Source organism: Ipomoea nil, unplaced genomic scaffold (assembly GCF_001879475.1).
Source record: "Ipomoea nil cultivar Tokyo-kokei standard unplaced genomic scaffold, Asagao_1.1 scaffold1509, whole genome shotgun sequence".
Taxonomy (NCBI): Eukaryota; Viridiplantae; Streptophyta; class Magnoliopsida; order Solanales; family Convolvulaceae; genus Ipomoea; species Ipomoea nil.
This window is the reverse complement of record NW_017617937.1, coordinates 2,822,240-2,848,331: the sequence shown is the minus strand read 5'-3', so window position 1 is coordinate 2,848,331 and position 26,092 is coordinate 2,822,240. Positions and strand designations below refer to the sequence as shown.

At 35.4% G+C, this 26,092-nt stretch overlaps 4 protein-coding genes and 1 long non-coding RNA gene across 6 annotated transcripts; 4 read left to right on the top strand and 1 right to left on the bottom strand.

Moving 5' to 3' along the window:
• The first annotated feature begins 1,970 nt into the window (after positions 1 to 1,970).
• LOC109189194 (molybdate-anion transporter) lies at positions 1,971 to 5,827 on the top strand. The gene is made up of 8 exons (XM_019339986.1): positions 1,971 to 2,209; positions 2,723 to 2,867; positions 2,962 to 3,130; positions 3,961 to 4,231; positions 4,389 to 4,654; positions 4,728 to 4,943; positions 5,144 to 5,246; positions 5,341 to 5,827. The coding sequence occupies exons 1-8, from the start codon at positions 2,059 to 2,061 to the stop codon at positions 5,403 to 5,405; spliced, it is 1,386 nt and encodes a 461-aa protein (XP_019195531.1). The 5' UTR covers positions 1,971 to 2,058; the 3' UTR covers positions 5,406 to 5,827.
• A 3,635-nt stretch (positions 5,828 to 9,462) lies between these two features.
• Positions 9,463 to 11,079, top strand: LOC109189220 (protein yippee-like At4g27745). 2 transcript variants are annotated; one of them, XM_019340026.1, is made up of 3 exons: positions 9,463 to 9,849; positions 9,993 to 10,120; positions 10,704 to 11,079. In XM_019340026.1, the coding sequence occupies exons 2-3, from the start codon at positions 10,007 to 10,009 to the stop codon at positions 10,929 to 10,931; spliced, it is 342 nt and encodes a 113-aa protein (XP_019195571.1). In that variant the 5' UTR covers positions 9,463 to 9,849; positions 9,993 to 10,006; the 3' UTR covers positions 10,932 to 11,079. The 2 variants fall into 2 exon arrangements, with proteins under 2 accessions (XP_019195571.1, XP_019195570.1); XM_019340025.1 differs by having other exon boundaries at positions 9,466 to 9,881.
• Positions 9,892 to 25,576, top strand: LOC109189221. The gene is made up of 3 exons (XR_002055566.1): positions 9,892 to 9,988; positions 14,877 to 14,882; positions 25,566 to 25,576. It is a non-coding gene; the product is annotated as an uncharacterized LOC109189221 (long non-coding RNA).
• Positions 11,270 to 12,131, bottom strand: LOC109189219 (probable WRKY transcription factor 69). The gene is made up of 2 exons (XM_019340024.1): positions 11,882 to 12,131; positions 11,270 to 11,845 (listed from the first exon to the last, which is right to left on the bottom strand). Exons 1-2 carry the CDS (start codon positions 12,069 to 12,071, stop codon positions 11,391 to 11,393), a joined length of 645 nt encoding a protein of 214 aa, XP_019195569.1. The 5' UTR covers positions 12,072 to 12,131; the 3' UTR covers positions 11,270 to 11,390.
• On the top strand, positions 21,329 to 23,728 carry LOC109189218. The gene is made up of 5 exons (XM_019340023.1): positions 21,329 to 21,696; positions 22,299 to 22,504; positions 22,659 to 22,757; positions 23,104 to 23,177; positions 23,268 to 23,728. The coding sequence occupies exons 1-5, from the start codon at positions 21,417 to 21,419 to the stop codon at positions 23,491 to 23,493; spliced, it is 885 nt and encodes a 294-aa protein (XP_019195568.1). The 5' UTR covers positions 21,329 to 21,416; the 3' UTR covers positions 23,494 to 23,728.
• Positions 25,577 to 26,092: the final 516 nt, after the last annotated feature.

The following is a 26,092-nucleotide window of genomic DNA, read 5'->3' as shown; positions in this document are numbered from 1 at the left end:
TATTTACTGTATCTGGTAGGATAAATCCCGACCAATGTCACCATGTGTGCTTTTCTTGATCGGGAAGTTGTTACGACCGCTTGCTCTTAGTTACAGTCGCATCGATCGCCGTTTTCTTCTCGACTGCTTTCCCCGACCCATCATTTTCCCGATCCCTTTACCTTAGCATTGGTGTTAGGAAGGAGACACGTGCCAATGGTAGGGGTGACTAAAAGGATATAGCCCTATGTGGTGACATGTAGATGACGCGTGTATTACATGCCGACAATGTTGAATGCTATAAATACTGATCAAGCTAGGACCCAGATGAAGAGGACTTTTGGAAGGAAAAAGATACCTGGTTCAGAGCTGCCCGACCGCAGTCAGTCGGCCCTCGTGCTAGGTTATTTAGAGTATTCTTAGATCCACGTATATTAACACTATCAGTATCAGTTCGGGTTACCCCTCAAGTAACACTAAATTGATGCAATCTCAATCTTGTTCCATCCACCTTAATTTTAAATCTCAGTTTCATATTTAACCGACTCAAACCCCTTTACTCGAAACATCATATTTTGGATCATAAACTCCATTTTATTTGTAAATTAAGATTCAAATATTTCAATATTAATATTAATATAGTAATAATAGGAATTTCATGTTATATAATAATATTTTTATGTATCATATAAAAATAAACAATTTAGCGGAACAATGAATAGACAACTATAAATTTTGAATTAATTAAATTAACATCCCATGTGCTATAGTTGATTTTAAGACACCAAAAAATCATTAAAAATAAATGAATAAATAAAAAATCAAATAAAAAATCCTAGTCTAAACTCTAAAGCATACCTAGCTTTTTAGTCAATACCATGCGTGCAAGGCACTCTTGAATATGCATGTCACGTACAAATTAATTAAGAGTAAATTATCTTAGTTGGTTGCACATAATCTTTATAGTACAATTTGAATAATATTAATTTACTTAATGCACACTCTCGAAGTCTCATCTTTATACCACAATTTTAATAATAAAGTTTACTTAATACACACTCTCGAAATTTCAGATAATACTTGTAAATTTTTATTTTCATAAAATAAACACTTGGGCGGATTATGTGGAAGGTGGTGGGTTTCAGTTTCGAAAAAAGCGATTATAGTGACATTTGATGTAGTAGCCACAAAGTACAAGTTCAAATTCCAGTCATGTTATGTATTTTTCTCAAATATTTTTTATTTATACATATAGTTTATATTACCAAATTCATACATTAATAACCCGACACAAGCACATACAATGCATCATCATTTGATATTATTTTCATTTATTACAAGTATTTACGTGTCAAAATGATTTTTTAAAAAACTAATATTATATGAACTAAACGCGCCATAACAAGCGCAAAGATATTTTCAGCTTAAATAAATAAAATAAAAGCCATAACATAAAGTCATAAACAAAAGAAGCTCCGAATGCGAAACAAAATGAAAGCATCGGCAAATTGAATGGGCCGACACCACCGGGGATGAGAAACGATGGGGCCCAATGGCCCATATGCCGTCGGTTCTGACTTCGACAAATTATTGTGTGGACCATAATTCATATAGTGTTGTGTGAATAAATGCGGAGTATATTTTTAATAAATTAAAAAATATATTATTCATATATTGAATATATATTATATAAAATAATGTACCTTTTATAAATATAACATATATTTTTAATTTGTAATATATTAAAATATATTATTTATGTCCTGAATATAAATTATTTAATAATATAATCCACATTCTTAAGTTCACACTGGCGCACAGGAGAGTAGTGACACGGTGGGCGCGAGTGTAGTTCCACCGACAGACATCAGTCAGATCCCGTACGCCACGTGTCCATCTTGCAAACCAAGGGCCAGGATTAAATCATAACAGAACTCACTGTTGTGAACGCAACATCTAAACCGCGTCCCATTATACCCGTATATATATACTCCAAATTCGGTCCAGTATGAGATCGCATTTCTGGATACTCTGCATCAACCACAGATAGTAGACTGAGTGGAGCTCGCGGAGACGAAAATGGAGGTGTTCTACTACTTGGTGTTCGGAGCCTTGGCGGCGGTGGTGGCAGCTATCGAGCTCAGTAAGACCAGCAAAGATCGCATCTCAACATCTCCGACTTTCAATGCTTTCAAGAACAATTACCTCATCGTTTACTCGCTAATGATGGGTATGCATCACTTGCTTTTCGTTAATTGTCGACATTATACTCTTAGATCTGGCTCTTTGGATCACCGCGCCCTTAGATCTGGCTGTTTGGATCACTATGCATGCTTAGAAATCTACATTTCTTCTGAAATTCGTCTTTATATGTGCGTGATCTGATCTATGCTTGTTGCGATGTGATGAAGTTTGGTGAAACTTGCTCCAACTTTACTCAATTTGTGCTAGCAGCTCTAATTTAGGAAATGAGAGTGAGGGTTAGTGTGTCAGTTCTTTGTTGTCGTTATTGAGCTCGGGAGTGTCAGAGTGTGTTATGGGTTAAAGTATGATGATTGTTTCACTTAAGGATTTGTCTCAATTTTAGCTTCTCTAAAGCTTCGCATATCACATGTTCAGCTGTGTTCTATTGGATCTCGGGTACTGCCATTATTATTTTGACTTGTGCTTCATTTATTGAGAGTGGTTATTAAATGAATCATAGCCTTCATTTGTCTAATTCTTAGTCATTTTGTGGCAACAGCTGGTGATTGGTTACAGGGTCCGTATGTTTACTACCTTTACACTACGTACGGCTATGGAAAGGGAGAGATTGGGCAACTCTTTATTGCTGGGTTTGGGTCGTCCATGTTGTTTGGCACAATAGTTGGATCTCTGGCTGACAAACAGTGAGCTACTCCTTCAATATACAGTATATATATAAATCCATTCTCATTTTGACATGATGAAATTCTGATTACATGCTTGTTCCATACTTTTCAGGGGTCGAAAGAGAGCTTGTGTGACTTACTGTATTACTTACATACTCAGCTGCATCACCAAACATTCCCCTCAATACAAAGTCTTGATGTTGGGGCGTATCTTGGGTGGTATTGCCACATCTCTCCTCTTCTCATCATTTGAGTCTTGGTTGGTAGCAGAGCATTTTAAGGTAAGGGTCTTTGGATATAATATAGCCCCTGAAATGAAAATAACTTGCTTTGATGCTATATATTTATACATTAATTGTATTATGAATTGATTCTAATGTGTCTTATGTAGACCTCATCTGATTTCTAGTTACAATTGCATAACTACTTTGAAGTAGATTTTTTTTTTTTTTTTTAAAGGTTTGCATTAAGTCATGTAATTGGCAAATATCTTAATGGCTCCTTTATGGACTCTTTTATCATTGTGTAGTTCACAGTTTTTTATTTTATTTTATTCATTTTTGTTTATCATCTTGAATGCATTTAGGTTACTTAATAAGACTGAAATCTTAGAAATTCTTGAAATGTGTAAAAAACTGTTTTTTTTTTTAAATAATTATTTTTATATTCACTTGCCCTTTTTGATGGTTTCAGTGAAAAATGTGTCATCTAATGTGGAACTGTGCCAGACTGCCATTACTCTTTTCTGTTTGTCCTTTTGACATACTCCTGCCCTTTTAGTTTACCTTTTTTTGTTGTAGCATTTAAACAGGTTTATCATAGTAATGTACTAATAACTTCTATTATTATCTATTCTCTGTTAATTTGAAACTGGAACCAGAATTCAATATGAAGTATTCTGCTATGCAAGCTTATCATGCCTGCCCTTTTAATTTACCTTCTTTCATTGTAGCATTTAAATAGGTTTATGATACTAATAACTTCTATTATTATCTATTCTTTGTTAATTTGAAACTGCAACCAGAATTTGATATGAAGTATAGTGCTATACTACTATGCAAGCTTATTTGCCGGTTACTGGTTGTAACCTTTTGGTATTTACTGTGTACAGAGAGGTTTTGATCAGCAGTGGCTTTCAATTACATTCTCCAAGGCAATATTTCTGGGAAATGGTCTTGTTGCCATTCTGGCTGGCTTGTTCGGAAATTTTCTGGTTGATACACTGAATCTTGGGCCTGTGTCACCCTTTGATGCTGCTTCTTGTTTTCTTGCCATTGGAATGGCCATCATATTCTCATCATGGACTGAGAACTATGGAGATCCATCAGATAACAAAGATTTATTGACTCAGTTCAAGTCTGCTGCTGTAGCCATTGCTTCAGGTAGGTTTATGGATACTGATTGGTCTAAACCCACATCCATGTTTTTACCATTTACCCTCTTTTATTGCATATATTTTGGCATGATTCTGCATTTTATTTCTTTTATTGTTTGGTTATTAGCCTGGGGCTCAGATGTTTTATACTTTATATGGATCAGATGAAAAGATTGCATTACTGGGTGCCATACAGTCCCTGTTTGAGGGTTCAATGTACACCTTTGTGTTTCTCTGGACTCCTGCTCTTAGTCCAAATGATGAAGATATTCCTCATGGTTTTATCTTTGCAACTTTTATGTTGGCGTCAATGTTGGGAAGCTCATTTGCATCTCGCCTTATGACCCGTAACTCACTCAAGGTTGAGAGCTACATGCAAGTTGTATTTGTTATCTCCTCTGCAGCTCTCCTGCTACCAATTGTGACGGGTGTAAGTTTTGAGACAATGTAGTTGTTTGTTGCCTCCTACTATTTATATCACCTAACTACTATATTTGAAACAGTTCTTCATAGCTCCTTCAAATGTGAAAGGAGGAGGCATTACATTTGCTGGCTGTATATTGCTTCTTGGCTTCTGTACATTTGAGGCTTGTGTGGGGATCTTCTGGCCATCCATAATGAAGATGAGATCCCAATATATTCCTGAAGAGGCAAGAAGTACCATAATGAACTTCTTCAGGATTCCTCTCAACATCTTTGTTTGCATCGTGCTGTACAATGTATGTATCACAAAATCTCTTATTTTCATAGCTTTTGGATTTGCTGGTTGTTCTGCTTTCATTTGAAGGCACTTCTAACATCATGGATTACATTTACAACCTCCCATATTCTGTTATGAATTTCTATTCTGAAAGCACTGAATGTGCTTGCCATACATTAGTGCTGACCAATGTTTTTTTCTTAAAATGTCAAAATGAAGGTCGCTGCATTCCCCATCAGTGTTATGTTCGGCATGTGTTCAATCTTCCTATTTGTGGCAGCCATCTTGCAAAGGCGTCTCTCAGTGATTGCAGAAAAGCCAAGTAAGTGGTTATGTTATGTTGGATACTATAAGGTTTTAGGATACATATTCCACTGTGACTGTAGTTTCTCAATGTTTATTGTGCCTAATGTCAGAGGCAGAAAACTGGACGGCCTTGAAGGAAAGGGATACAGAGGCTGATCCACTCAATGCTCCTTGATACAAGAATGAGGTAGGTAAAAATTCTTAGGCCATAGTTGAGTTGAAGGAATCATCGCCCAATAGTCACTCTCCTGATTCAAAGGAGAACTTGCCCTGATTCATTGAAGCACGCAGAAAGGCGCTGCTCTGCTGCTGTTACAAATCTACAATTGTTCACACACAGCATAACATGTGGGGGCTTTTGTTCATTCATTTGGCTGTTGCTCTATTAATACTTGGATTGTTGCTTGTGTAATTCTTTTTCGTTCCCTAATCCGGCCTCACATCTACTGTCTAATAGAGACACTACTTTTATACGCAGTAGTATATTGTGTTTTTTTTTTTTTGCCTATGTTTTCAACTATATAATATAAATGATGTATTAAGTAGCAAACTTTTTAGTTTTTATTCTTTATAATATCTTGACAGTTGAAAAATAGATGCCCTGATATATCATCTTGTGAATTTCTGTAATAGCAGTTATTCTTAAGGACAACGAAGAATATGATTATTATTATTGACTTATTGTTATTATTATTTTGCTTTTTAACTTAACGAGATCGCTAGATTAGAACATATGGGATGTGTAATATTCCTCTTTGTAAAGCAAATGTGATTTGTTGGAAGTTGAAAGGGTTTTTGCGTCATTGTTTCACATTGAGAAAATAAGGTTTTTCTTCCTTTTATTGTTATTTTTATTGCGTATTAGGCTGATTTTGTCATTGGTAAGATTAGTCTTGTTAAGTCTAAAGTTGTTATAATGTGTAATCATACTTATTGGTCATTGCTATGAACTCACCTAAATTTCATAAGAGATTCTGAAAGAGTTACTTGAAAGAGGGTTATTTGATCATTTTGATGTTTGATAAGGTTCACAAGGAATTGAAAAGAGGCTATAGTGAAACTTATTCAGAGTGAGAGCATGTGGTATCGATAAAGTGTTGACTTAATATTAATGACTTGGCTTGATTAACTTCTTTGGCCTCTATTATTTTTTTTGGGTGATTTGTAGGCTTGTGGTCTCTGTACATTCATAGGTCTTGCATTTCCTGATTGATTTTTTTTTTTTTTTTTCTTTCTAATTTGCAGTCCGAATCAAGAAAACTTAGGGTGTGTATGGTTGGTGGGTTTTGCCTATAGGAATGGGTATGAAAGTGATTGTTGTTGTTTGGTTGATAGGATTTTAGAACACTACTATGGGTTTCGAATACTCCATCAATTGAAAAACTCATACCCAAATACAATAAGGGTTTCATTCCCTTATTCATTCTCAAGCACTACTATTAGTAACCATTCTCATTCCACCCTACTACCAAACATGTTAAATATTTTCACCAAAACTCATTATCATTACCAAGTATTTGATACTCATTCCCATTCCGATTCCGATTCCTATGTGCGAACCAAACACACTCTAAGTCAGCAAATAATTAAATAATTGATTATTATACACATAGGTGTGTGTGTACAGAAACACACACCCATGAATCCATGATGGTATAGGTTGGGGTTAATTTGAGGGCAAGTTGGTGATAACAAAAGTGTGTCGAACAGAAGACGAGCCAACGAATCTGCAGCTGTACCATTTATCCCAGCGTTGAATATGTTAATGTCGGTGTTTGGGAAAGTTTTGTCGTGTGTAGTGTAAAGGATGTTGAAGAATAGGCAAATTATTCTAGTGTATTAAAATATAAGCTATAAGCTCATAAACAATGGCGGACCTACAATGGGACAGTGGGGGCAGCTAATTAAATCATTTTATATAATATAGATATATGAATTACTAAAGGCTTTAGTAGCTTAGTTGGTTGAAACTTTAGGTTTGTTGTGGGTAGGTTATGGGATCAATTTCCACTAGTAGTGATATTTTTGGTATTTCTTTTTTGTATTTTTAGTTTTTTTTTTTTATTTTTTTTATAGCCATTCTAATTTTATAGTATTTTTAGTTTCTTTTCTTTATTTTAACCCTTTCAATCATTCAATAAATTAAATATTTTTTTTAAGTCTACTTTCTTTGTAAATCATATAGTTAATGTAGTCCACAAGTTTATATTATACTCCACTGTATTCGAATTAATTTAGAAAAATTTAAAGTTGATCTAACTAAAAGAAAATTAAAATTAAAGTAATTATGAATATACTGTCTTTTCTATTTAAACTATTTTATCTAATCGATTATGTTTTATTTTTATAGCATTTTAAAGTGTTTTAAAATTTAACCCTACCCAAGTATAGTTTTGGCTCCACCCCTAACTATCTTGTTAGTTTGTCATAACTCATAAACATTGTATTATAATTTATAATATATTTTGTATTTGAACCGTATTATAAGTGTTTTTGATATTTTTTCATTTACATTTCTAAAGTAATTTGCCCCCACTCATATAATTTTCTGAGTCCGCCACTGCTCATAAATAAGCTCTGTCAAATAGAGTCGTAGATTGAATGCTTCCGGTTCATTTAGAACGCCTTATCCTTACCCACAAAATAATATATGTATGAGAAATTGTGGAGATACAGAAAACGATGATGTGCCATATTGAGAAGGAAAGCCCAGACGACGAAGTGCAGTACGTAGCTGACATGCAGTTTTATGAAGAATTGAAGCAGAAAAGATTGTTGCATAAATTCCTAGGATCGGAAGATCTATCTCAGCTCCTTCATTCATGATAATATTGTATACATCGATCAGTATATGCATGCAATTCAATGCACGTACATATATATATATATATATATATATATATTTCTTATTATATCCTCGGTACGGTTACGGAAAGAACAGAACTGAACTATGATTGCTTGAGTGGTTAAGCTGTCTGTCTATATAAAACATATATTCATCCATCAGGTGTATATTTAAATCCAACAAACCTAGGTATATATATATAGAGCATCATATCAAATACTGACAAAATTTTAATTACTTTTCTGACGAGTATTTTCTTTAAAATTTAAAGAATTAATGAATTATACATATATAAAATAAAATAAAACCATATATATATATATGGACTGAAAGCTGTGTTTTATCCATCAAAGGCCGGGAAGAAACACAGGTGGGCATGTTACGTTACGTTGCTTCGTAGATATTGACATTGTAATATAAAACATATATATGTAGCGATTATTAGGTGCAGATTGCCACTCGATTGAACAGAACACTCCAGGAATTACAAGTGTGCTGCTTTCTTGCGTACACGTTATCCCTTTGCTTAATTATTTATACTTAGCTTCCTGCTTCCCAAGTTCCTTTTACTCCCTTATGTGTCAACCAATGGATTATTTTTATCATATGAATCTAAAAAAAATGTCTAAATCAAGAATTTTATAATGATGGTAAAAATGAAGTCCATTAATAACACTGATATATATGGTTGGCTTGGTTGAGTTTCTTAGGCAATTTAACACTGATAGATATGGTTGGCTGGGTTGAGTTTCTTAGGTAATTAATTAATTTGATAATTATAAGATTTGAAGTTTGATCCTAGGTGGGATTGCCAATTGACTAGCTAAAGCTTGTATAATTAAAATTCAAAGGCAATCACAACCAAATGAGTCAAGTTGGTTTAGTAACCATTGAAGTTCCAAGTTCTACTCCTAAAGGGAGTGACCTATTGGCCTTATTCATTGAACCGAACAGCTATGGACAAACCTAAACTAGTTAGATATGATAATTTACTTCCTTTAGTTAAGGAACCTATTGACCTTTTTTGTTTGAGTTGATTTGTTATGAACAAACCTAGATTAGTTAGATAGGTTTATTTCCTTATGATAATTTATTAGTTAAAGTCACAAAACAAGATTTATCTACTATACCCCATCTAATAGTGTGATTGCGTGTTTCCTTATTGTTTTAGAAAACATAACTTGAAATAAATTTGAACGGGACAATGTCCGTTAAAATGGGCTAGGCCCAGAAACAGGATCCGGGCGAACGGTTCAAACCCAACGGAGTTAGTTTTATCTGTCCGTCTCCAGGCCTTTCTGTCGGCAGAAAGTGGAAGAAGTAAAGAAGCATTCAATAATGGCAATTGCGAATCCGTGCAAAGTGAGCAGTTAGTTTCAGAACAAAACCAACACTGAACAACAAATTAGTATAAAATTTACTAAATTAACAATCTTTTTTGGTTGACTCCAAGCAAAGAATAAAGTGTTTTCCTAATCTTCTGCTAATTCTAGTGTTTTTACAGCTCAGATTCTCCTCACCTACGCCACTATTCTCCTTTACTCCTCTACCTTAATTTCTCGTTTTCGTTTTCTTTTTGGTTTCACTATCTTAAAAAACAACCACGTCCTTTTCAATCAACACTCTTTGTTTTTTACACCAACTTTCTTGATTGGACACTCAAACCCAACATCAAACGCCGGTTTGGTGTCATCTTCACGCTAGCTAGCTCCATCCACCCATCATTTCTGTGTTCTGGGTCATCGCCAGTTTCTTCCAAGCTAAAGGATTCTGGGTATCTTCACTTTCTCCATTGAGCTTTCATCGGTATTGTCGCTTGATCATTACTCCGTATTGTTATTATTGTTGTCAAAGTTTCAATCTTTATGTTTGTTTCTTGTAATTTATACTGAAATTTGATTCATTTGACTTGTGTAGTGAGTGAGGTGTTCATGTCTTGGAGTTCTCTTCCAATGGATGAAATGGTTGGGCCTCGTTTGTACTGTTGCTATAAGTGTAAAAATCATGTTTCTGTTCATGATGACATAATCTCCAAGGCCTTTCAGGTGAAGGGTTTTTTGTCATTGTTCATGCTTTGCTTACTCAAATTTGTTGTGAAAATTTCAGAACTTCTTTGGTTTTTGACTAATTGGTAGTAAGGTCTGCATAATAGGTTATGTTAGAAGTTTCTCTATGGTGATTTCTATGAAATGGAAGCTCATCCACCTGTTATCTTCACCTGATCAAACTGTAATGCAGAAAGATTTTACTCTGAAAGACTAGTGTATTACATCTGAAGTAACTATATTGATTAATGAGGATAATGGTCCAAAGCTCTGATTTGCGTAGACATTGCTGAGTTCTCTTGTGGGTTTTATAAGATGAATTTCATTTTCTTGAATCACTGTTGGCCTTGTTATTAAAGTGAGTAATAGTCATTATTTCCCAGGCTGAAGAAAACCAAAAAGAAATAGAAAATATGGACAAAAAGAAAAGAATTCAGACTTTGTTGTTATGTTGTAGTTAGTCTAGACAAAACTATCATCTTCGGGTTGAAGGATTGAATTCACCAGGCATCACATCCTTGTCAGTTTGGACTGGTTTTGATTTCTTGTATTCTTGAAACAAAATGAATTTTCTGTTTTTCAGGGAAGGAATGGCCGAGCCTTTCTATTCTCTCATGTGATGAATGTTATTGTGGGCGCCAAAGAGGACAGACATCTCATGACTGGTCTTCATACAGTTGCTGATGTATTTTGTGGTGATTGTCATGAGTTGTTAGGTTGGAAGTATGAACGAGCATATGAAGATACACAAAAGTACAAGGAGGGGAAGTTCATACTCGAGAAGTCAAAAATTGTCAAGGAAAATTGGTAGCCCCGTTTCAAAGATTTCTCGGATTTTTACTTCAATGTAAGTGTCTATTATTCTTCTGTATCTTCTATCTGTACAGAATGACTCCAAAATGTTTGATATCTGATCCGGTATTTCTTTCATATGTTATTCCCAATGTTTTACCTCTTTGTATCTATGATCTTTTGTGTATTTGGTCTTGTGCAAACACACAGCATAACATAATTGTTTGAAATTAATGTTTGCAACATAATTATGTTTGCCTGATGAGGAGAGTGCTTTGAATTATGATGTAAATAAAATTATGCCTCTGCTATGCTATTTTCCAGTCATATATCAAAGCTTTTATTTATTCATGACAACATAAAGAAAGAGATTCCCTTGATTTCAAGGGAATACATTTAAAGAACAGTGCTTCTCAGAGAACAACATAAGGAACATGATAAGATTGTTATGGTATCGGTGTTGTGTGCACTTAGGTTTTCAGGTAGCTGTATTAGTACTAGGAGTAGAAGATGAGCATTCCCCTTTGGGGGCAGGAGGAGCAGGAGCCCGAGCCTGAGCCCGAGCCCTGCCCCTCTTCCTAGGTTTGGTTGTAGTGTTCTGAACGGGGGGAGGGTGATTGTGATTACCTCTGTAGGTAATGATATACTTGCTTTCATCCATGTGGCTTAGCTGAATGTGCTTCTTTGCCGGGCAGTTCTTCCCCTCATGATTGCATCTGTAATAGCTCTTTGAGTGTGGTGAATCATTCACCATCTTCTTCCCATACTTCTTCCAAGCCCATCCATCCCATTCGTCCACCTTCTCAACCGGCACTTCAACCTTCTCAACTGGCACGGGAACCTTCTCAGCCGGCATTTCAACCTCATTCACTTCCTCCACTTCGTGTGGAAGCATCTCATCCTCCAAGCCACCATCTTTTTCGGGACTACCAGATTGGAGACTCGAAAGAGGCTGTTGAGGTTCCAAAGTAGGGGAAGGGTTGGGACTTTGAGGAGGGGCTGGGGTGTTCTTCCAGATACCCCCCGAGCCACCAGCCTTGTCGAGACCAGTAGGGGGAGTGATGGTACCCTGAGGATCTAGGACTGGTTCTCTCATCTTTCCACTAGTAAACCTATCAATAACCTCTTCTAGCCCGAAATGGCGCCTTTCAGGCACCATGTTAGGAAAAACACTACCATGATCATGGGTTTGTTGAGGGAGAAAAGGGATTGAGCCATGGGTTTGGCTAGGCAAACCACCATTGAAATGTTCATCAACTTGGCTACTTGAATTGCCATTGAGGTTTCTTCTGCAGCCTCTCACCACTGCAGCAAGATCCCAATCATTTTCACCATCCATGCTCTCTTTGGGATATGCTCACTTTCACTTTGGGTTGGGATATATAAGGTTACGATGAAAGATTAATGGAGGGTTTCATTGGTTCTTTATATAGAGTAGAATGTGACAGTTATATTGATTGTGTAGGTTAACAATTAAGGCATTTTTCCATGATCAAATATAGTATGTAAGTTGTATTTCCTTTCAAGGAGAGATTTTCATTTACTGTCATTTGGATCTAAATATGAACTTTTATTCACTACCTGCATGCCATTATGGTAAATATCTTAAGGGGTGGCAGTGGTACTACTAGCCTTCAGATTCACTTTAAAATATTTCTAATGTAATGCTGCATTGACAGAAATTTACCATACAAAGATTTGGCAGAAATCAATGAACAAATCCATGATTTCACACCTTCGATTCGATCTACAAATTATTATTGAATATTGACGTATTGACCCAACAATTTATAAAAATTGCTAATCATCTTAACAAGTGTAATAATTTATTATATTGATAGTGTTTGTTAAAATTAGTACCTAGACACAAATCTTTCAAAAACCATAGAAATTGCAAAAATTAAAATTAAAATTAAAATTAAAATTGAAACTAAAACAAATAGAGTTGATTAATCTCAATAATTCAAACATCTTGAAGAATTAACAGCGAGTTTGATTGGAGTGAGGGAATTATGTGGGAAAGGAATTGTAATTCCATGGGAGATGAATTACTGGGAATAAAGTGGGAATTTAAATTCCAGTGTTTGGTTTACAGGAAAGAATTACTGGGAATTTCAATTCCAATGTTTGGTATACATGGGATTTGAAAGGGAATAAGTAGTATAAAGTTAAAAATGTACATTGTTGTTGTTAGACATTAATTTTAGGTTAAAAAAGGAAGGGGTAATTTTGACTCATCACTATTTTATTTTCTTCTTAAAATTCCAGGAATTAAAATACCAGAGGGGACATGAGATTTTAATTCCATGAAACACCCTGTCATTAAGAATTTCATATAGTTGGGTTTAATCAATTCTAGGTTACTAGTTTTTATATGTAAACAATTACACATTACAACGCATTAACACAAGTACATAATAAGTTCACAAATCGCAATGTCCAGAATTACATGCGAACCTACAATCATCTAAACATACTAACTAATATATTAACACTAATGAATTCATAAAATGCCATAACTAGTTCATAACAAGTTCAATACAAAGTACAAACACAATAACTAGTTGAGAATTACAACAAAACCAACATCATAAGTTCATAACAATACATAAATAATGAACTCATATATAGTTACATCAACATTCATCGAGGCTTCAATCAATGTTGAAAAAATAGATAGGCGTTCAATTTTTTATTATTATTTTTAATTGATTATTATTATTACTCTTTATTTTTAAATTTTTCTTCATTTTTTTAAAAGTTCATAATTATAAAGTATGTAATAGTTAATACTTTAATAGTACAGTTAATACAATAAAATACTAATACTTAATACTAAAATATTCAATATTAACATAATTACCTAAAGAACATGGGCGGATTTAGCATGGGGGCAGCTGCTCCCACTCACCCCACCCCCACCCTATATATAGCCCTTGTATGTATACATGTATATATAGTACATGGTTTACATATAAATATTTAAAAACTGATAAAAACAAACAATAGTTAAGTTGGATGAGTTGGCAAAGACATGTTTGGACTAGGGAGATGTTTGTTGTTCGAACCCTACCTCTCTCAATTAAGGGTTTTTTTTATTGCTTCGTTAATCCCTTTCCAAATTGTCTGTTTCATTATGGCTTTTGGCTTATGTGTGTGTGTGTGTGTGTATATATATATATATATATATATATATATATAGAGAGAGAGAGAGAGAGAGAGAGAGTTAATACCCAAAATCATCTTCGACTATAGTGGTTTTTCTCAATTTTGTCCTAAACGACTTTGGTGACTCAATGTAGTCCCAGAGGTTTGTGTTTTTACTCAATTTCGTCCCAGACTTTTGTGTTTTTGCTCAATTTAGTCTCCCATTTGTTATTCCGTCCATTTGTTGTTAAATAAATAGACAATTTAGTAATTTTAATATTGGCATCTCTTTATTCATAAACATGTGAAGTGCGAAATCCCTCTTTTTTTTTACGAATTACTCCCAAAATCACTTCTAAAACTGCGAATATAAAATTTGATTCGTAGGTCTGAGAGTAACTCTGGGTGTAATTCGTGTAAGAAAGAGAGATTTCTCATTTCGCAAGTTGAAAGTAAAGAGAGGTCAATATTGATATTATTGAATTGTCCCTTTATTTAACACCAATTTGACGGAATAACAAACGGAGGACTAAATTGAGCGAAACACTCTGGGACTATATTAGGTCACCAAAGTCGTTTAGGACGAAATTGAGAAAAATCAGTATAGTCGAGGACAATTTTAGGTATTAACTCTCTCTCTCTCTCTCTCTCTCTCTCTCTCTCTCTCTCTCTCTCTCTCTCTCTCTCTCTATATATATATATATATATATATATATATATATATATATATAGTGAAAGGTTCTTGTGCGGTTGATTGCTTCCCGTACGGTTGTGCGGTTGATTAATGTGCGTGAGATTTGTACTCAATGTGCGTGAGTATTGTGTTTAATGTGCCTGAGATTTGTACTTAATGTGCATGAGTTTTGTATTTAAGGTGTGCGAGTCTTGTGCCTAAGGTGCGTGAGTTGTGTGCTTAATGTGCGTGAGTGTGTTCTTCATCCAGTGCTGTGAAAATTATGTGCCTCCACTGCTGCATTTTTTTCTTGTTTTTCTTTCGAAGTGGTGGAAGAATGAATTTTGTCTTGTTTTGCTTTGCATACTGAGGGGCTGCTAATGAGAGCGAAGCTGCTAATGAAAGCTTCAAAGATTGTGAAAAATTTTATGTTCTGCTTCCTTCTGAGCTCATAATTCTGAACTACTCACGCACATTAAGTACAAATCTCAGGCACATTAAACAGAAGACTCAGGCACATTAAGTACAAAACTCACGCACATTAACATTACACACTCACGCACATTAAGTACAAAGCTCAGGGACATTAAGCACAAGACTCACGCAAATTAAGTACAAAGCTCACGCACATTAATCAACCGTACAACCGCACGGGAAGCCACAAATGCACCTGATCACTTCCCTATATATATATATATGTGTGTGTGTGTGTGTGTGTATGTGTGTGTGTGTGTGTGTGTGTGTGTATATATATATATATATATATATATATATATATATATATATATATATATATATATACATATCTTTATATATTATATTAATAATGAGATGTATAATTTATAATGTGTTTTTTATTTGAATTATTTTATCAAATCAATTATGTTTCATATTTTGTTATGAATATTTTTATAAAGTTTTAATGTGTTTCATTTTCCGTCTACATCCAACAATATTTATACTATATTTCTTAAGTGTTTCATTATTTTTCAAACTATAATGTTTTCTCCCCACTGACACTTTTTCCTGGATCCGCCACTGCTAAAGAACAACTATAAATCCTAAATTGATTAAATGTAAATTGTATACAAACGACGGCGTTGGATTGGAGGACGAGCGGAATTTGTTTGGCGGAGAAAAAACAATTTCGAAATTAGATAATTAGTAACGCGATTTTTATTAGGGTTATTCGCTCAAAACAACACCGTTTTGAGCGAATAAACCCTAAAAAATGTTGCATAGTGTATATTCGGTCGATTAGGCGGCGCCTAAGCACCCGGTCGCGTAAAAGGCCAATTTTGGCATTGTTTGAGACGGCCGGTTGCCGCCTAGCGCCTAGGCTCCGATCGACGCCGATCGGCGCTATGCGGCACCCGACCGCCTCGAACAATGCCAAAATTGGCCTTGATAGAATCCCTTTTTTTCTTCAAATAACTCTTATACGATGAAACAATACATGGAAAATAAATAACTATTCCATTTGTTAGGAATTATTCATAAATAATTAATAAAGTAATAAATAGTAATAGAACATAAAATTCTTGCCTTTTATTTTGTCTTCACCAACGGAGTTGGACTTCTCTCTTCTCTGCTTCGGCTGGACTAGAGCTGGATGGTGAGGCACACCGGTCGACGGAAATGTAGGGCTTGACTGATTCAGTCTGCTAGTACGAAGTAATATGAGATATAGATAATAAAATTAGAACCAAATGAGAGAAATTATGGTATTAAACTGTACAGGATAATGATGAGAGCGATAGATAGTCGAATTAGAACCGGAGGAGTTAAATTAGAGCATTGACTAGTATATTATATACACATTTGCTAATACATTTTATATATTCACAATGAGCTATTAAAATTGAAATTTTAATATTAGGTTATACATGGACTAATACTCCTTCTGTCTCATTTTATCTGTTCCACTTACTATTCATTGGTCAAATCAACTTTTTCTTATTTGTTTTTTTTTTTATTATTTTTTTTTACTTATTTTTAAATTTAATTTTTTTTGTGTGTTTAATAGTACTTTTAGTATAATTTTTAAATATATAAATTTTGTATACTAATACTTAACTTAATATTATAAAAAATTGAGTTAAAAATAACTTCATAAGCCTCATTAATCGAACCATACACATAAAATGAGACGGAGGAAGTACATTTTAAATATATAATATAGATATTATATAGGCAAAAGTGTCAAATAGCCCCATCTACTGCCAAGTGTTCGATTTCTACCACGAATTAAATTAAAGTCTAATCAGCCTCTTTACCAGCTAAATTTTTTCGATTGACTTTTTTTTCAGGTTGTCTATTCAATTATTAAAAAATAAAATAAAATAAAAATTTTAGTCACCAGTTGTCCTTGCCGGACAGCCGGTGGCTGAAATTCTTTTTTAATTTTTTTACAGTATATATTTTATAAATCTACAGTATAGAAATTATGAATCTACAGTTTAAAAATTATGAATCAACGGTATAGAAATTATGAATCTACAGTATAGAAATTATAAATGTACAACGTATTCACCATGCACATGGTGGACGCAGGTCCATAGCATAATTTGCCCCTATTTACCTAAATAGGCCTTAATATAGGTTCAAGCCTGGCCTTTTTATTAAAAAGGTCAGATCTAATTGAGTAAAAATTAGATTGAGCGGTATGAACCAATTTGGGGCCATGGCACCCTTACTTGTCCATAGCTGACTAGCTCAAATTGATAAAGTCAATAGGCAACTTTCACAAGTAGAGGTGGCCAAGGCAAATTATTGTGTGGACTATGGTCCACATAGCTGTGTGGATCATGAATGAAATATACATTTTTAATATATTAAAAATACATTATTTGTGTACTGAATGTACATTATTTGATAATATATATAAAATCATGTACTTTCAAATAATGTACTCTATGATATCCAAAAATAATAATAATATTGTACTTTATGTATACAAGTAATGTACTTTTAGTATATTTTTAAAAATGTATTTTTTTTTATTTATGGTTCATACAAATGTGTGGATCATGATCAATGGAATAATGATTGAGTGGCCAAATCCTGGGTATGGACCGATCTCGAGCTAGGCCCAGACCTAGCCTGGGCCTAGGTTAGCACTGATTAGGGCTGGCCCAGGATATCCTACGTCGTTCCCGTGCCGAGCTGGTCTTGGGTCTAGGTTCGGGCCTTTTGTGGGCCAGTCCCGGGCTATGGCTAGAATTTTTGTATTTTTTATCTAAAATATTTATATATTTTTTTGTTTGAAATGAAATGAAATTTAAACCATTGACATCATGATTAACAACGAATGTTCTTACCACTTAAACTAATTCAATCTTTTGATATAATAATGTTAATTTATATATACTCACACGCATTCTTCAAAGTTAATATTTTTGTTTTAAAATAATATTTTAACTATTAAGCTCAAAATAAAAAATTAATATGATTCTCTACAAAATTAAAAATTTATAAGACTTTAATTACATTTGAACTTGTACTATTAATTTTTTTTTTTATAAGACTTGTAATATTATTTGATAACTTATAAATATTATAAAGTGTATTATAATATAATGTATAAAGTCCATGCTAGATTTTGCTTGAGATTGGGCCGATTTCTAGCTGGGCTCGGGGCTATTTTTTTTATAAGATCTAAACTGATCCTCAATACGCAGATTTAAGTTTGGGCTAAGTCTGGCCCAAGCCTGGTGAAGCCCAGACCCATTTTTTCTGGATCAATTCAGGACTGGTTCAACTTTGGACCGGCCTGTAGCCACCTCTACCCACAAGCTTGGGAGAAAGTTATACCTTAATCGTTTTATGTTATTTTTAATCCAAAAGTCTTGTAGTAAGAATTAGGAGTATCATACTTTGATATTTTGTAGATTTGTAGATAGTCTGAAAAAGGCATGTAATGGGCTTGGAGTAAGGGGATTAGAGAGGTTGAAGTCCAGAGTGACTCGGAAGAAGTGATAAACTGGCTTCAAGGGGATGAGGTACCTTAATTTGGGATTTGGATGGATTCTCATACATGAATTTGGAGGCTTCAAGGCTGCAAAGTGTATGTCATGGAAAGGAGCCTGTTCGGCAAAGGAGGTTAAAAACTATGATAATCAGGGAGGATCCCAGTTAGATGAAATCTCAGAGCTCTATGACTTTTTCCAGATCAGAAGAATGCATTTCAAGTTATTCAAGGATTAAATTCTATTAGTTATGATTCTTATTTTGATCTTATTTTACTTGATATAAAAGATTTGCTTAATTAATTTTCAAATATTTTTTATCTCTTTGGCTAAACGATCAATGAATTGAATTACATATTTATTAATCCGACAATTCCTTTCTTTGTCAAATTGAATTGAGCGGCTGGACCATCCACCTTTTATTTGTAATGTTTTGCACTCGAAAATTAGTTAAAAGTATTTTCTCGTTATGTTTTTTTAAAAAAAATATAATAACAAACTCTAAAAAGATTACCCACTAAAAATTTCAAAAATAAATCATGGTGATAATTAATCATTTTAAAAATTGGATTAAAAAATATAACTATTAATATTATACTTGGGAAAATTAACGATTTGGTCTCTTAATTGTTAACGAAATATCAATGTAGTCCCTTAATCGCGTAATCATCGATTTAGTCCCTGAAAATAACTGTTTTTAGTTGATTTAGCCCCTCCGACCGTAGTTCGTCCAAAACCCGGTGATAGCTCCGATTTGCCATGGGTAATTTTGTCATTTCGCTTCTTTAGTCTTCTTCTTACCAGGGCCGGTGAAGTTAAGTGTCGCAGCTGAAGTGTCACAGCTGAAGTTAACGCAGCATTGGAGCAAAATCCACCAAATCCTTCCAGTCGATCCTCCGTGGCGCGTGGCGGCAGGTGCGCGCGCTGAGATTCTTGCGGTCTAGTCCACTCGTGGGCATGTTCAACGACGGTGGTTCGAAGCTTCCGAGGTTCATCATCGTCGGCGAGGTGAAATTCGTCGGCAGCCTGGTGGACATCGAGGATTGTCTCGCAGTTGAAATCTACAATCCGTGCTCAGATTCATGGGAGCTCTGTCCGCCATTTCTGTCGGAGTTCAACACGCGGAATTCATCCCAATCCCTATGCTCAGCTTTCTTCAACCAAAAATTGTTCGTCTTAAGGATCCATTCCTGTTTCATCTCATCCTTTAACCAAAACCCGCCAATGGTGCGGCGTCCAAACTCTCCGGCCGTCCGGGGCGCATTCCGGCTTCCTGATTTCATCCAATGACCGCCTGATCCTGACAGCTCTCTTCAACCAAAAACTCTTCGTCTTAGGGATCGATATGTTTATCAGGAACGGCTGCTGCAATTCAATATGGGCCTGGAGCAATATCTGGCTTCTTCAGTAATGATAATGTTCAAGTTGGTGATCTCATCGTAAAACATCAGGTGAATTTAGGTCTTTGCTTTGGTTTCTACAATGTTATGGGTTGACATTTGAAATCTAATGGTATTTGTGTATGGCAGGACTTTATTGAGGCAACCAGAGAGCCAAGTTTGACATTTTTGGTTGCCAAGTTTGATGTTATATTGGGTCTTGGCTTCCAGGAGATTTCAGTTGGAAATGCTGTTCCAGTTTGGTATGAAAGTTTTCCTTCAAAATTTAACTACATTCACCTTATCCTTAGAAAAATACATTATGGGATTTATATATTGTCATAGGTTTAAATTTTAGTATCCTTTTTAATTTAATTACTTATTCTGACACTTCCCATGTACTAGGTACAACATGGTTGATCAAGGTATAGTTAATGAGTCTGTCTTCTCATTTTGGCTCAACCGAAATGCAGAAGAGGAAGACGGGGGAGAAATCGTATTTGGTGGGGTTGATCCCAACCACTACAAGGGGAAACACACTACTGGTGCAAATGTGCTTTGTTATAGTCGCATTACAATATGATCTGCTTGTAATTTCATCTGATTTCATCCAACGACCGCCTGATCCTGGTAGCTCTCTTCAACCAAAAACTCTTCGTCTTAGGGATCGATTCCTGTTTCATCTCATCCTTTAACCTCAAAACCCGCCAATGGAGCGGCATCCAAACTCTCTGGCCTCCGGGGACGCATTCCGGCTTCCTGATTTCATCCAACGACCGCCTGATCCTGGCAGGGCTCTGCAACTCCTCCGCTGCCGGCGCCGCGCCGTCGTTTAACCTCTGGAAGATCGACGAGGAGACCATGAAATTCAGCGAGATGGCGCCGCGAAGGATCGGCCGGAAGGATTTGGTGGATTTTGCGTTAACTTCAGTTACGACACTTAACCAAAACATTAGCCCTGGTAAGAAGAAGACTAAAGAAGCGAAATGACAAAATTACCCATGGCAAATCGGAGCTATCGCCCGATTTTGGACGGACTACGATTGGAGGGGATAAATTAACTAAAAATAGTTATTTTCAGGGACTAAATCAATAATTTCACGATTAAGGAACTACATTGATATTTCGCTAACAATTGAGGGACCAAATCGTTGATTTTCCCTATTATACTTCAAAACTAAATCCTGGTGATAATTAATCATTTTAAAAATTGGTTTAAACCGTAGGTCCGTAAGTAATTTGAGCCGTAGAAAATGAGTTTATTCCGTTATTTTCATGTTTGTGGGCATTTTAGTTGATCTCCAGTTTCTTGTGTGTAGCAATCGAGACAGAAAGAGATGTATCTAAAGACACCGTTTTGGAGGGACGGGGCGAACGCCGGAACTCAGAATGATTCGCAATCGCCGGTGGCGGACCTGGTTAACTCGCTAGATAGGCAGAGATTGTACAGGGAGATCACACTTGCACTCCGGACCGGACTAAACGACGCACGCGCTGAGTTCTCCTTTCTCCGAGTCCGCGCCTTGAACGCCATCCACAAGTTCCTCCGATCTGTAGCCGAGTCTGACGCCACCATCAACCTCTTCTGCCACAGCCAATCCATTCCTGAGCTTCAAGGTCGTTCCTTTCTCCTTTTTTTTTTTTTTTTTTTTGACCTGGGAGATTCAGAACAAGGTTTAAATGTTTGAGTTTTGCACATTTTGGTCGATTTATATTTTATTTTTCTCTTCAAATAAGAAAATGACAGAGATGATGGAGTTGAGAATTAGGCAAAGGTATCTGAGTAGTGGAGAATTAGGTTTAATTGCATCCCTATTGGATATAAAGCATGTTTAGGAATGGATAATTAACATTATGAAGTATTTGGTGAAATTTGATAAAGATATCTCTTTTCTTTGGATACAATAGAAATCTCTTCCAAGTCTCAAACGTCATCTAACAAGCACACAATGCCATCTGGAAAACACTTCAAGAATATAGTAGTTGTTGATGTTTCTGCAAATTTCTCTTAATTGCGAAATCCACTCTGCCTTACATATCCTTCCACCTCGTAATCCAATTCCATTTATCCCATCCAGAGATATTGTATATAACTGCTAATGATCTTTAGAAGTGGCTGTTTCAATTGGGTATCAAACAATTAATGATAGAACGATTGATAGAGTTGATTTAGTTAGAAATTTGGCTTGGCTATTGACACATTGATTTACACTTGGCAGTGGTTCCGGTGCTGTTTAAACATTCACTGAGAGAACATGAGGATCAGAATGTAGATAGTCTTGACCATATATTCACTGTTGAACCCATGGAAATAACCAGTCCTTCTACTGATGCTGAAGTTGCCCTTGCACTTAGAGTTTTGGAGGGCTGCTGTCTGCTTCATCAGGAGAGCACCATTTTGGCACATCAATACAAGGCCATTCCGGTATGTAAATAATGTAGAAGAATTTTCTTGGACTTCATGCTTGTACAACCAAAAACGGGTTTGCCTGGACATTCCATATTTAAGAATTTGACAATTGATATTGGTGCTAGGTATTTATTGTGATGCTATGCTTTACTTGATGGGTATTAAACAGGTATTAATGAACATACTATCAAATCGAGGGGTACTTGAGCAAGGTGCATGCTTAGATGCATTGATTTCAATACTGCTGGATTCATCAACCAATCAAATGGTATGCAATTCTGCTTTTTTCTATAAAATACTGCATACAGGGTTTAGATTCAGGGCCCTTTGCCTCCCCTAACTTTTCTCTGTTACATACATATGTACTAGTGTATCAAAATTACTTTTTGGCCTTCCCAAATTTGTTTTTCAGTTGACTGCATATTTCAGTTCTAAAATTTCTCTGTTACATACATATCCCCTGACTGCATATTTCAGTTGCAACAACATTTTTTGAAAGAGGATGCCATTAAAGTGTGATAGATTTTTTGACATTTGAATATTGGGTTGTATGGTACATAGCAGTTAGAACAAAAAGATGATAGAATGATCTGTATTGACTGATGATGTAACAGGATTTTGAGGCTTGCAATGGCATAGAGGAAGTTGCTTTACTAATACGAGACAAACAAGTAGACGAAAACCTAAGGTATGCTTAGATTGCAGTCTCCTCTACCGACTGCCAGTTTTATTGAGCATGTTTGCTGCAATGGTTTTCAGACTAGTTTTGTTGGAGCAGGTTGAAATGCGGAGAGTTTCTGTTGCTTCTCATAGGGCATGTGAATGGGAGGGATAAGTTACCCATGGCAACAATACACGAAGACGTAAGGAGGTTCCTAGGCGAAAAATCCGCATCATTGATATGGGCAGCAAGCCAGTTCGGCTCAACCCTTGATCCAGAACAGCGGTTAACAGCTCTGCACATTCAAGCTCGCCGGGTGCTTGAATCAATCGATCTATACTGAATGAATTTCACTTCAGCATAAATGGCTGCCTCTCCTAGCTGTCCAAAAGCTACAGACAGAATTACAGAAACTCCCCTCTATTACCTGGTTTGTTCCTCTTAGAATAAAAAAGAAACAGGGAATGTGATTGTAAATTATTTTCCTAGTAAAAGTAGACCAAGAATCTCATCTGCTTTATCCTGGGACCACTCCTTCATTTCCAGAGAAAAAAAAAAGGAAAGATATTCTTATTATAGAAGCAGAATTATGCAGGTCAATGGTGTTTTGCAGCCTTGTTGATTTCTGCTCCATCATTATCTTATTCTCGTGCCTTCACATTGTCTCCACTATGGACCTGCGCACGCGATAAATAATACACCCTGCAATTATGTCAATTCTACTATGTCTTCACTTCTCCATCCACAGTAGTTGCAGACTGGTAAGATCATACTTGGTAGATTGGTGTTACAACACGTGAAAGTGGAATAATATAGGCCCTGTTTGGTAAATTGCTAACAGCTGATTGTGTTAATTAGAGGGTATAACTAGCTAATAACATTAACTGTTGTAAAAAAGTGTTTGGTAAGTTAGCTGTTAGTTGATAGCTGTTTGGTATAATTTTTTTTCTCAAAGAGCTAATTGAAAAAGTTGCTAGGAATAGCTTTTTGAAGGAGATGAAGACCTCTGGTACATAGAGCGTACATGCAAATGGTGGATACTTGGAGACTGACAGGGCAACTCATGATTTACTTCCTCCAATAGTTATTAAGATTAATTTGACGTAAACTGAAAAACCAAATGATTATACCAGGTATTGTAAAGACAAGTATTAACCGTTCTCGATACGTCTAAATGAAAATCCCGATACAACTTAAATAGCATATATGTGGTTGTATCTTATACCAAAAAAGGTGCTAATATTAATCGAAACTTTTCTATTATCTAATATGGAGCTGGATGGTATGTTGGGCATGCAACACAAACCCTAATTATAGAAATGTGGGTGTGGCGCCATGTGTGCAAGCCACTAGTCAAATACTAAAAGATGCAATAAGGCAAGGAAGCCTATAATCCAGGTTGCCAGCTAGCTAGCTTCTTAAAGATGCATAAACATTTACTACTTGAAAAAGCAAGAATCTATTTGTGGGATTATATATAGGAGATGGATGACATTTTTGTTCTGATGGGCTGTCCAAACATGATACACAAGTGGAAGATACAATTATTTTCTTTTTGGTACGTAAAGATACAATTATTAACCAGGTAGGGAAAAGTAGATCACATCAACATTAATAAAAAATTAAAAAATAATAATAATATTTTTAATTACAAGACAAAACTTAATGGCATAGTACAACATTGTAAACTTTTCTTGATGTTTTTTCATGACAACCTGAACATGCAAATGCGGGCAAAGAGTAAACACTGCATATATATATATATATAAGAGAGAAGAAAATAAAATTTAATTTGCAGGAGAAAATGGGTAAAATGTGGCAAGAAAAGCTAAGCTAAGGGTCCTCCATTCCACTGAACTTTATCTATGGCAATAAATAAAGCATTCAAAACTAGGTAGGCACTATATATAGTGGAAGAAGCTGATTAAGTAGGAGAGAGAGTAGATATAATAATTATTTTGAAGCACAAATCTCAAGAAGAATGATTGTAGGTCCAATTCAAAACTAAATAATGCACTGCACTCAAACTAGCCATGGTGCATAATAAGAAGAATTGAATATGGCTACATATATTCTTCCATCATCACTACATGCACTAGCTTTCCAGAGAGATAGAGAGAGAGAAGAGAGAGTTTAAATTTAAAATGATGATGATGCCTAGCTACCAGTATCATCAAATGCTCAGATCCCTAAAACCTATTCATCAACATCATCCCATGATCTGATCTAACTCTAATAATCTCACAAAGAATCTTGGTCTCTGGCTGGCAAATTAAAGCATATATGCACCCATATCACTTTAATTTGTACTATTCCAAAATCTAATCTTTGTTATAATACTGCATGCTTTGTGCATGATCTGATCTGAATGATGCATGCACACCGCTCCTTTTAACAAATTAAAGGGCTTTAAAGTGATGTCAAAGCATGTGGGGTAAAAGTGTGTGTATGTATCATGCATGACATGCACATACCTAGTCTCTACTAGGGTAAACCAGCCTAATTAAGTTGGTCAGTATCATAGCTAACTGACTCAAACCGAGAAGGCTAGACTGAGGGTCGAACCCAGACGCTCATTACCAACTCTCTAACTAACTCAAATGATAAATGGTAAACCAGCCTAAATTGGTCAGCTTCCATTGCTGCTCAAATTGAGAAGGCTAGACTAGGAGGCGAACCCGAGACCTCACAATTATCAATTAAGTTAACTGTCTGACTAACTCGGATGGGGTTACCCTACGATAGTACTAGGGATATGATGATATATATGCACCATCCAATTAAGAATCCAAAGAGAGATTAGCTAGGATACTATATAATCATAGTACTTGTTGATGCAAATTATATGGCTTCATTGACAAATTCTGCACCGCATGCAGATTCTTCATCTGTGGGCAAACATATATTATAGTAAAAGTGAAAATTAAAAGATCAGAGAATTT